This window comes from Porites lutea, chromosome 13, assembly GCF_958299795.1.
Source record: "Porites lutea chromosome 13, jaPorLute2.1, whole genome shotgun sequence".
In the NCBI taxonomy this organism is placed as follows: Eukaryota; Metazoa; Cnidaria; class Anthozoa; order Scleractinia; family Poritidae; genus Porites; species Porites lutea.
The window spans coordinates 21,366,496-21,378,977 of record NC_133213.1 but is presented as its reverse complement, the minus strand read 5'-3'; the positions used below and the strand labels follow the sequence as shown (position 1 = coordinate 21,378,977).

The 12,482-nt window shown below is 38.9% G+C and overlaps 1 protein-coding gene across 1 annotated transcript in view; it reads left to right on the top strand.

Annotated features, from left to right (window-relative positions):
• LOC140923373 (fibronectin type III domain-containing protein-like) overlaps nucleotides 1–6,287 on the top strand; it is a 24,268-nt gene extending 17,981 nt beyond the window's left edge. Inside the window, exons 12-13 of the mRNA XM_073373464.1 lie at nucleotides 495–576; nucleotides 4,607–6,287. Coding sequence (XP_073229565.1) covers nucleotides 495–576; nucleotides 4,607–4,802 — 278 coding nt within the window. The 3' untranslated portion in view covers nucleotides 4,803–6,287. The remainder of the gene's footprint in view (nucleotides 1–494; nucleotides 577–4,606) is intronic.
• Nucleotides 6,288–12,482: the final 6,195 nt, after the last annotated feature.

The following is a 12,482-nucleotide window of genomic DNA, read 5'->3' as shown; positions in this document are numbered from 1 at the left end:
TCCCTATTAACCCTTTAAGCCCTAAGAGTGATCAGCATCAAATTTCTCCTTGTTATATCAGTGCTTTGTAGAACAGAGTGGTCATGAGAATTACAGACATGATCACACAAGATGAATTTGCTTGATATTTTATCAACTTCTCCCCACTACTTCTGTAGGAAGTGAATAGGGAAAACAAATGAGAATTCAAATTTTGATCTTAGGGGTTATAGGGTTAAGCGGGTATCCGTAAAGCGGGGTCTGACTGACTAATAAAAAACTTAGACGACAATGGATAAAGGTGACCACATTTTGCTGGCATTACTTTGGGCATAATAGTGAGACCAACAAATCAAGCATTATGCTGGAATAATGGTGCAACATTTCTTTGACTCTTTGTGTACATTTTCTTATATAAGGAAATATAATTGTCACATAAAAACATTCCCGTGTGCGTTGCTTCAAAAGCCTTCATCAATTTAAGCAACAGCGATCTTTTCTCTTTATGTTTACAGTTGAAAAACGGGAGAAACAACGTGGAGCTTTTATTGAAAAGGAACCGTTGGATGATGAAAAAGGTGCTGTCACCTCTGCAGGGTAAGAATACATCGATCATTTGAATACAGTAAACACCCGCATATAAGAACACACGATTTCGGAGGTCAGGCTGATTGAGTTCTTATTTATCGGGTGCTTAATGACAAATCAGCCTCAAAATGTTCTTAAATTTTTATTAAGTAATACTATCCAAAACATGTTGCTAGAGGTATATTTTAAGCATATTTTAGCAAAATAAAATAAATAATTATCCAGTAATTTAATCATATTATATATTATATTATATCATAAACTTACATGCTTTGTAATCATGACACTTTTCCATTTTATAACAACAAGTTACAATTTTCAGGCTAATCTTGTTCTTATAAAAATGGGGCTTCATTGGCCAAATTTCAGCCTGGTGTTCTTAATCCGCTTGTTCTTATATGCGGGTGTTTACTGTAATTTCTGATGATGGTCTCGACCCATCACTCCATTTGCTTCTTTTAAAACACTGAAAGAAACCGGGACGAGTTAGATTCGAAAAGACTTCTGGGATCGATTTTTCCCCTGTCCACAGTATTGTCCACAGTCCACATTTCACATTCCCAGAAGTCTTTGCGAAGATTAACTCGGCCCAGTTTCCCTGATAGCGGGCGACCGCTGCCGTCATGCGTCTCGGGCGCTTTCGTTTGTTATTAGGGACTTTAAGATTCAGCTTCGCGACGGCAACGAGAACGTCTAAAAAACAATAGGTTTAATAAGAAAAACAAAAACTTTACCCATGCGGCACGCTTTTTTGCACATTTCTTTGCCGTTTTTGCACGACTACGACGTGAAAATGCCTAATTTCGTAATTTATGGAGAACGTAAACAAGCAACGACGAAATTTTATTTCGCTTTCTGAACTTGAATACGGTTCCCTGGAATTCAAATTCAGAAGGGTTCGCGTACATTTGACAAAGTAAGTAAATAGTAACACATGTTCACTATAATTGGGACTTGTACAATATAATTGGGACTAATTGGTGTTAGTTGTTATTGCTTGTTATCGAGTGTTAGAGCCAATCAGGATCCAGCTTATTTTAGGCTACCTGAACCATTAATATTATTCATTAACAAGTCTGTTACAGCCAATGGAGAAAGTGTTATTCAATAACACGATAATGGTGGATAATAGCTCCAGTATTATCGGATAATATTATTTAATTCCACCAGTAACACATTTCAAAAACCACATAGGCTTGATGACGCTCATTCATACTGAAATAACCAGAATACCTGGACTTAGCATTCAAACTACATGGTGGAATCCATTACATAATTTATTATACTTGCTATCTTTCAATTCCAGCATTACAGGCCGTATATCTCAGAAGTACATGAGATTTACAAGGATTTATTTTTTCAAACAAAGCATTATCGCTTTACACTCAATTTCCTTTTCGTAGTGAGTGTTATTTGTATCCGTTCAAAACCAGGACTGCTCAGCCCACAAACTACTGATCAAAAAACAAAGCGGTGTAACACAGTTTGTAGTTACAAGGTCACTTATATTAAGGTAGCAGAAAAGAAAACCGTTAACGCGTGCTAGTACGATCACACCTTGTAATATAAAATAGCGCTGAAATAAATTAACTCAATGGCCTTATCAGATTGACAACGTTGTCCGCGACATTCCTACACGCAAAATTTTATCCGTCAGCTTAGACTAAGAAGAACAAGTTTTTTTTGGCTTCGCGTCGTGTCAGTGCAATGGGAAATGTTGATTTGGTTCGAGTCGAAAGAAAAAAGAAAAGTAAATCAAGTCGCAGAGCAAGTGAGAATTCGTTATCTTTCACGCGCAATACGATAATTATTTAACAACGTAACTTGCGGTCCACTGGATATCAACCTTTGTTGACCTTAAAGGCTTGTTAGTCGATAACCGAATAATGGTTTTTACGTTAGTGGATAATATTAGTGTAATACTCCAATCAGAGATTGCCAAGGTCATACAATACGCTGTACAAATTTGTCATAAAACTTCGCAATAGATTATAGGCAGCCGACAATATCTTTATTTTTATGAGGCGCAGTTAGCTTTCCAAAAATTTAGGGCAGTAGTGATTCCGGACACAAACTAAAAACTCGAAATTTCTCTTGATTTGTAGTCTGAATAAAACAAAGCCGGTCTCGTAATGTACACCCCGTCTTAACGTTAACAGTTACTGTATTCAGAAAACGGTATGGAAAATGTTGGTCTACTGTAATGTGGCGCCAAATAAAGGTCGTTTGCCGCGAACTGTAGTCCCTTTTTGTCAGCCAAAAAATACATCCCAGCAGGAGCTCGGCCTGCCTTGGACATTTTTCCATTCCCCGAGATTAAATGCTACTTTAAGAAAGTTTCGTTTTCGTTCCTAGTTCGTTTACTTCACTTCCACTGAGTCAGTCCATGGTTGTGAAGAAGGTTAAAAGAGTGCTCACCTCCATTACCCTTCTCTGATAGTAGCCTCCATTCTCCATGAATTCAGTGAAGAGTTTTAAATCGATCGAAACCTTGGGCATAAAATCATGGTAGTAATTTGACATTCTCAGTTAGACCCTTAACTTCTTCGCGCCTTTTCATTAAAAGACCCACACCACAACGCCGCGTTTAGCACCCAGATCAAAGATATTTTTTATGTACAAGACGTCACGTTAGAAGTAGCGTGATCTGGGGGAGGGCATCAGGGAGACCGATGACAGATATTTAAATCTTTATACAGGTGAAAAATCGATTTATTACACTTCCATTTGTGTTTGATGCCTCAAATAAGGGCCCAAAAAATGACAAATACATATACTTTTAACTACAACTAGAAATAAATATTGATACATTTGATTTACATGACAGACTCAAAAATACTCTTGCCTTTTCATACAGATACAGTGGTCTTTTGTTTAAGACGTCTTGACACTAGAGGTGTTGAAAACTGTCCCATTTTTTTTAGCATGTACAATCTGCACAGCGAAGAGAACGAGCTTAACACGTCTTGACACTAGAGGTGTTGAAAACTGTCCGATTTTTTTTAGCATGTACAATCTGCACAGCGAAGAGTACGAGCTTAACCAGGGCGCGTCTAAAAAAGTTGACTGTTTGGGGAAAAAACAGAGTATTGTTTACACAATGAATTTGAAGCTTGTGAGCAGACCCAAGCGCCATCAAATGCCGTCTCTCTCATAATGGTTAGTGCGCGCGCTTGAACCAACGTCATTTTGGCGGGAAAAACGTGGTAGCCGTTGTCGTTTAACTACGGGTTTTAGCGAGGATTTCTTAGTGGCGGAGGCAAGTTGTCAACAGTTAAGCGTTTTATTATTTTGCGATCACTGGAGAGGGCTTAACTTCCTTTGGCAAAAATAACCGTTTAAGCGTTTAGGGTGAAACACGTACAATGGAGCTTTGCGGGAAGTATATTTTTTTGAGAATACGCGAAAAAAACTACAAGTTATATAAAATGTTGTCCCCGTAGTCGTCTTTGTTCTCGAATCGAAAGATCTCTAACTTACGCAACAGGACGGAAGAGGAAAGAAGACTGCAAACTTTGTGTTACAAGCGTGACAACAATTATGTTTGAAAGGACTTTCCGCCGAGCTTCACCTTTCTTAAAGCGGATCTTTTTGTAAAAGACCAGTAAACATTGATGTTAAGTGAAGATGACGACAAAACACGGAAGTAATAGCCCTGTCACTCTTGTCAGACACAAACGTCTTGCTGTTTTCTTCATTGTGCCACTACTCACCAATAACAGGGAAGCCGGGGCACCGCCCTGGTAAGCTGGCGATGAGGTGAAAGAACCCCTGGGAAATCAGCCTTGATGTTTTAACCCTTTCACTGCCAGAGTGTTCGATGGAGTTTTGTAAGGTGACTCTAACTTTTGAGTGTTTGGACGAAATGCTATGATGCGACCATTCAAATGAAAGCTCTCCACCTGTTCTTTCACATGATGCTATTTGTTTGTCAAAATTTTAGAAAATGAAATTTCGAAATTTGGTAGAAATTTGCCTTTGGCCATATTTGGCAGTGAAAGGGTTAAATATCTGATATAAGTTTCGTTCGCTTCTCCAGCCGAACGGAAAATCCGCCACTCTATCAGAGCCAGGGGTCACTACAGAGGAGCCCAGAAAGTGACCGCGACAGTTTGGACGATTATGGCGAGGGGCCTCAATTTAACGAAGATGGCTCCTTCATTGGAGAATATGGCGACGAGAAGAAGAATGCTCCGGACGAAAAGGATGACTCAGCTTTGGCGACATTCGTTTGAGTGTTGCGTATCCTTAGCTCTTCGTGTGGAATACTGACCTGTAGTGACCCACGCATTGGGCTTTCACACGGTGAAGAATCCTGCATAACAGGAACCACGTATTTTTTCGCGTTTTTCAGGCGAGCGGAGGCAAGCGCGAAGCGAGGGAGGAGCGCGAGACAAGCGCGACCGGAGAAGGCGCCAAAAATATATATATATTTTTGAAATATTTTTCCGCGCCTTCCCTCGTCGCGTGTCTCTCTCTGCGCTCGCTTTGTGCTTCTCTTAACTAAGAAACGCGAAAAACTAGCCCCTTTGCTGCAGGCTAACGTTGACGTTTCTCATTAGATTCTTACTGGTATCTTGCTGAAATGTATTAAGAGTTTGCGAAGAGAAAGGACGATGGAAACAATAGCGAGTCGATAGTTGTGATGTTTTCTTGTTTCCAGTAACTTGCAGTTGCTTCTGTTGTCCCCGCAATCGCTCAGGAGTGAGGTTGTTTCAGAAAGATATCTCAGAGCTTTGAATTTCATCCGCAGACGCAAAGTTAAAACTAAGTAATAATTACACGTTTTCATCATGGACTCTTGGCAAAAAGGAGTTAGTGTTAACGCGTAGCTCACAAACGTTAAGAGCTGGTCGACAAATGCCGTATTTTATATTGCGCAACAATACCGTGATGCTTTCTGCTCGCGCTGGAGATGCTAAAACGAATTAGACCGTTTCCGCATTCCTGTGAACAATATACCGAGATAGCTTGAAGTTATCTAGTCTGCTACACAGCCTTTTTTAGTGTCGTCACGCAACGCTTCTTGTGAGGATGAGCGTTTCGTGACGACACTAAAAGACTTAAGCAATGGACCACACTTAGTATGGGTTTACTGCCTTGATAACCCACGCGGGATGTTGGGAGAACACGAGAAAAGCTTGTAAATCACGAGCCGAAGGCGAGTGATTTACCAGCTTTTCGATTGTTCTCCCAACGTCCCAAGTGGGTTATCAATCTGGTAAACCCATAGAAAGTGTGGTCTATTGCTTTTATAAAATAACTGTTTTCTATGAGGTTACCGGCACAATAAACCATAGGTTTTCAAACAACCAGAACGCGCGTACTATCTTATTTATTTTATAATAGAATTTAGCCTTCCCGTGCTTACTACGAAAACATGCGGGAAAGATTCTAGTTTGTCCTGAGAATAATGTCTCGGGTAGGGTTTTTAAGCTATTACACTGTGTAGCAAAGATTATGCTGCTATTAATTTTGACGCAGTCGCCATGCAATCGAGCTGTAAAACTGGTCGTTACTTTTGCTTAAATTTAAGGTGCTAGTTTCTTTTCGCCTCCTTACAGCACAATACTCCCTTTTGAATATACCGGTCGTCGACAGTGATTGACGCCATACCTCTACAGCGAGCAAAAAGCTGCATGCCTTGTTCTTGCAAAGAGCAAGTATTTTAAGTTTTATTGTTTTTACAACGTTAAATTCTACGAATGCTTTTGAACTTCTGTTGTGTTGTTCAGTTTTATACGTGTCCTTACATCTTAAGAGCTTGTGGTAGAAAATAAGAAAGAACAATTTGGTTTTGAAAGCTCTGCTAAAATATTTCGCTATATGTAATACCGTATTTATTCGATTAACCGCCCTGGGCGCTTATTAAGTTTTTGGACCTTGAGAGTGGGCGCTAATTCGAGGTGGGCGCTTATTCGAGGCTGGGCGCTTATTAAATTTTCACCATTTTCAGCAAGTGAAGTATGCTTATTTTGCAACAAAACAGTAAATGCTAATAACAAAACGCGAAGAAGTAACAAAGCAAGGTTTCTGTAAAATACTCTGAAGAAAACTCCGTCCTCGGGGAAGTATCTTATTGGAACTTATTCACTATAGTTTGATTGGGGGGAGGAGGGGGTGGGCGCTTATTCGAGGCTGGGCGCTTATTAACTTTTTCTGCCTTTAGGATGGGCGCTTATTCGAGGTGGGCGCTAATTCGAGGTTGGGCGCTTATTCGAATAAATACGGTACTCCAAAGTTTCTTGTGAAGTAGTGTCATTCTGCGACCATCAATTTCTGAATGCAATGTTTGTGTCCGTCAATTTTGGCCATTAAATGGCGATTTTGTTCTTTATTTAGTTCGTGCAACATAGAAGAAGACAAAGGTTAATGAAAAGTTGTTTTACAGCGGACATCCCTGTAATGTGTTCACTTCTTTCGTTAAGATTGGAGTATTGCCTCTCTTGCGCGATAATTTGATCGTTTAGGTTCATTGCATGGGGGCCAACAGTTTTGGTTCTTCTTTGATTTGGTGGAATATGGATAGTTTACGCTGCACTGACCACAGTAATGTACTATTCTTAGGATGGCAAACAGCGATTTTGTCGCTTTATGCATGGGTATTAAAAGTTTTAGCATTGAAGACGAGCTCGAGTACGAGATCTCTTTGTTAAAAGTTGGTGCTTCAGGTGATAATTATGTATGTTGTGGCTCAGTTTTATCCTTTGGTTAAATTTTATTTGTCTTGTTTGGGTATAGTAATGTATGATAATGAGTTTGAAACAAAGAAAAATAAAATTTAAACCAAGAATAAAATTAACATGTTTCATCACATACCAAAAATGGAAAAAAGTAAGAAAACGTCACTTCACGGAGTATATTGTTTACTTTTTTCCAGATGTATTGCGATGAAACACTCTGCCTAGTTTTGTATCAACTTCTCAAGCAAAATGTTTTTCAAGTAGAAATTGTTGGAAAATTTTCGAAAATAAGAGATTAGATATTAGATTATTAGATATTTAAAGCGTCACGCGGTTCAAACTTTCCATTGTCTCTAAAATGGTTTTGAGATGTATGAAACACAAGGAGCAAGCTAAAACGGGTTTATGGGATTGAATAGACCCTTTGCTGCTGGCCATTCACGTGATACAAAACCGCCATGCTGGAGAGCAAAGTCGCACTGGGACAAGACAAATAAAATGGCATATAAAATTGTTAAATGGTACTTGCCTTTACTAATTTGTCGGCTTGGTCCACTGCGACTTTTCCTCTCCAGCATGGTGGCTTTGTACCACGTAAATGGCTAGCTGAAAGGGGCCTATTGAATTGATCGTTGTGTAAAACGTTCCCACGGCTCTCACAGGAGTAAGGAATATGCAAATGTACGCATGGTAACTCCCCGAAACTATTGTCATGTAACTTCTCCTTAGGATACCCAACACATTGTCCAAGAGATAAGCGGTGAGAATAAGCAAATTCATCAGTCTGAGGATGTTTTATGATATAACCCCAAATTCCCATATTTAACATTCAATAAAATGTACAGCTGCAGTAAGAAAGGAGAATTAAGGGTTAACTGAGCCGTGTCACGTCTGTCTAGTTCAGTTATTTTTTTTCGTTAATATTACCAATTGCGCTTCCTTATGCGCTTTGGAAATTAATGTTAACGAAAAAATTACTTTAAACGACAAGATCACAGCTTCATTTCCAACAGATATACTTCCCAAGCATTAAGTCAAACGTTGCAAACAACAAAAATGAACTTTGAGAAACTGTTAGGCTGACAAGTTTTCAAAAACCCACAATTTCAATCCGTTTTAATCTTCTTCTAGTTTGTCCATCCGTGTCTACTTTTGTACTTGCTGTGTTATTGATATCTTATTTTAATGTTTTGAGCGATTTTTTTTATGTTTTCCTCAATTTGGCGGCAGTTTATACTGTTAGAATTTTGCTATAATTCATGATACAGCTCCTTAGGTTTCTTTCAAAATCTCGTTACTCGTCTTCATCTATGTTAAAATACCCAGTATTGTAGAGTAACGCCCAACAACATTTTTACTTCAATTTTATGGGCGACGGATTTGGTTCCTACAGGAATAATTAATGTTGTAAATTTAACGAAAGTGCGTAATAATGTAGTTATTTGTAAAAATAAACCCTTTTTTTAGCTGTGAATGGGCTTCCCTTTGTTTTGTTGTAGAATGACGTTCCCTGAGACAATCACCTGGGTTGATAAATTATTAAGGGAGCGGTCTGCGTGTTTTGGGGAAAATGATGTTGATTTGGGAAGGAAATTAATTAGGGTAGAAAAGGTATTCACATAAACCATCGAGTCCGCTAAGGCGAGATCAGAGGCACCTTAGTGTGGTGGTGGAATATCTGCTATTTGTCTACTAATTATTCACCTCATATTTTAATTTTTAGCAACCGCCAAATCCAATATATTCGAAAAATCATCCAACATTTATCCAAAAATTATTGGACTAAGGACTCCAAACTAATGGTGTGTAATTGAGTCATTTTTCGATTGGATAAAATTTTGGCTAGATATTTAAGGAAAAACAATGCTTTTAACCAGCGGAAGATTCAAAGGGATTAGTCATGTGGATATTTACTAAAGTTATTATGTAATGCCTTTGCCCGCCCATGCCAAAAAAAAAAAATTTCCTCCTGTTCAGTTGTGAAGATGTCAAACAAGTTTCATCAGCGAACACTAACATGATTTTTTAACTCTGAAGATGACTACCGCACAGGTCGTCGAAACGTCAGGCACTGTCAACAACAACAGTCCTATTCAGGACTACGTTCACCCTCAAACGATCAAACTCAACCTACTTTTGATAATTTTTTTTGGTAATTTTGCAGCCATAGGATAAAAACGTGAAAAAAAGTTGTATTAAAACGTGAATAAAAGGGTGCAATTTTTCTGAAGTTTGAATCCATGTCCATCATTGTCATCCGTAGCAACAGACGACAGGAAACAGTTTCAATGCCTAAGTTTTGTCTGAAGTAGCAACAAAACTGGACCATTATTTCTTAGTTCAAGTGATGCAAATTAGACACGTTTTAGCTCAAAAAGAGTTAGCAAACAGTATTAACTTGCTCATAAAATTTTGATCCTTCGGCCGAGATCTCCACTAATTCGATTCACCATTTCAAACGCCCATGCAGATGCCATTATTATTTCTATCTGGTTCCTATTAATAGTTGTTAGACATTCGCACAAATTTACACTTATTTGTCTAATGGCAGTGTCCTTGCGAGGCGAACTTCCTCATTTGGTAATATTTTCATTAAAAGGACAACATGTACAACAGTTCGATTGATGAGCAACCGAAAAATCGTGAAGAAAGTTAAGTGGTGCATGTATGAATAAATACCCCAGAAAACCGTTTCTTTCAAATTAAATTTCCGGTCTTAGTCACTAGCGTATTCTCGCATAATTTATGAAAAAGGCGAATTCCTTAGAGAACGCAAGTCACGTGAGCTATATTATGAAACAAAATGTACAAGCTAAATTGGGCCATTGGAAACTCACGGGTTTGAAACTGAAGCACAGTGTTCATAAACTTCGTCAGGTTCCCTGAATAATTCAGAAAAATGTGACCTCAATCTCCTCCAAAACAGCAAATGAAGGTAAAAGATTTTTTGCCTTATGAATTTATTCATTGAAGATGTTCCCCGCCAACTTAAGCGGCTTCGTTACTAGGCATAAAGAGGAGAAAAAATGCTATCTAAACGGAAAAAAAATTGACTTGCATCCCAAACCGATGAACTGAAGACAACCAGGCTGTATACTTCAGTATTTATGACCAAAGTGTACCGTAAAAAGTTGAATCTGCAAGCGCGAACTTAAAGTAAATGTCTAAAACCCAAACTTTAAAAAATACGCCTACATGTCAATTAGGAATTAATTAGGAAATTAGGAATTATTTAGGCTTACTCATAAGCCACCTTAGGGACATTTATCCGCTGTTTAGGCATGTTTAAGGGCGTAAAACCAAAACAAATGTAAATACGACGGCTGTGCGGGTATGTTGCAAGTTAATGCCCCCAACAATCGTTTACTTGTAAATCTAAAAGCATTTTTCTAAAATAATGTTTTTACCATTAGGTGTACAGTCTATTTGCGGGAATGACCTGTCACTGGTTGATTTTATTTTGACCTTTAAACTTGGCACCGTTGCCAGATGAAATAGAGATCGGAGCCAATTTTTTTGCCGATGAATTTCAACGGCTTGTCGACTCCACTTCAATAACGCTAAACTATATCACAGTTTTCTAATAAATAACGGTTTGAAAACGTTGCTGGATCATGGTCGACTGTGAAAACGACATGTAGTTTCTAGGGAAGACATTGTCTAAATCCTGATATCTTAACAGTCCATGGACAGCTGACTATTCGATTAAATTATGCAAAAAGAAAAAAAAAACCTTGACAGCTTACTATACCGGACGTCCTGTGTATTGGTGCCGCGTTATTTTTAGAGTTGTACGCTGATGTACGCTTCCTGAGAAAGGATCATAAGAGGGAAGGTTGATGAACACAGGTCTACTGATATCTAGAGTTCGTTGAACCTAGTGCATAAAGTGCGCGGGATATTGTATAGCCGACTATCACAAGACGAGCTTTCACTTGCAATCTCAAGGCTCTATATCCTTTGTGGCTCGTGAAAAAAGGGAAGTCTTGTGCATCGTACGCTGAGTCGGGCGGGAAGTCTCTTTTTGGCTACTGTAAGTACAGAACTAAAGGATTGATATGTCTTTTTTTAAGAGCTTCCAGAGCTACAGTTACAAACCCTGTTTGCCAATGCCAGACAAGGGAATTTAGGGACGGTGGTATAGTATACCGGAAAGAGCTGGCTGACGGTTGCAATGGAGCTTCTACTTTGAGAATTCGATAGGAGGCTTCTGAATTTGACATCTTTAATTTTCACTTGGGAAACGAACACGTTAGAATCGGTGCTTATGAGGATGTCTACGTACGAATTGATGTGCTTATACCAGCAAATTATATTTAGACTGATCGGAGCACAAGATCAAAGAGACTAATTCGGGCTCTCTAATGCAACTGCAAGCTCTGACCTTTGCAATCATTCATTTTTGTTCTTTTGTGTTTTCCCTATTCTACTTTTGCTATCTACTTAATAACTGGGATTACTAAAAGATCAACCTTAATGTTACTCAAAATGTTACTGTAATATAAGCATTGCATGATATCATTTGCGGTGAAACAAAGACAAACAAGGCCCGACAATGTTTCATATTTCATTGCGTAACATCAAAATGATTTTTGATTAAATTCGACCAATGCAGCGCAGATAACTTAATTTGACCATTGATGTTCTTCTGTCCTTCCCTGAGATCGGCTGTCAAGCCGGGTCCTTGGCGAATTTTTCCATTGTTTAATTAAGGCTGAAAAGGAAAAGTATTCGACCAGAGGTTACCGGGCCAGAAATATTCCGAATCAGTCCAACTGAACTGTTAGTTTGTCGGAAGATTTAAAAAATAGGGAAAAAAACATGGTGCTGCTTAACGCACCCGATAGCTTCGATCTGACGCCGGTCTTTCTCCTACGCGAATTTTGGATTTTTCAATGACGAAGCGGCCCTAAAAAAGTTAGTTTACGTGGGAGGCTGTTAGCTCTTGCCTTGTGGCCTTGCGAACACCTCGTTTAGTTAAGAAACCCGCCCCCTTCTGCTGATTGCAAATGAATCCGCAACCTAAACTGATTAGTGACGTTCCTCAACTATCCGAAAGGCCGGGTACACTCACCAGCGGGAGCTACGCACTCTTGCTACACTTTGCGACTTACGAAGAACAATTTTTTTTTTCCTTCTAAAAAAGGCACAATGGCCATCTAGTGCCTGTTTTGAGCAAATGTGTCCTCATAATATAATAGACTTTCTCTGTGAGATCACATTTGCGTTTTT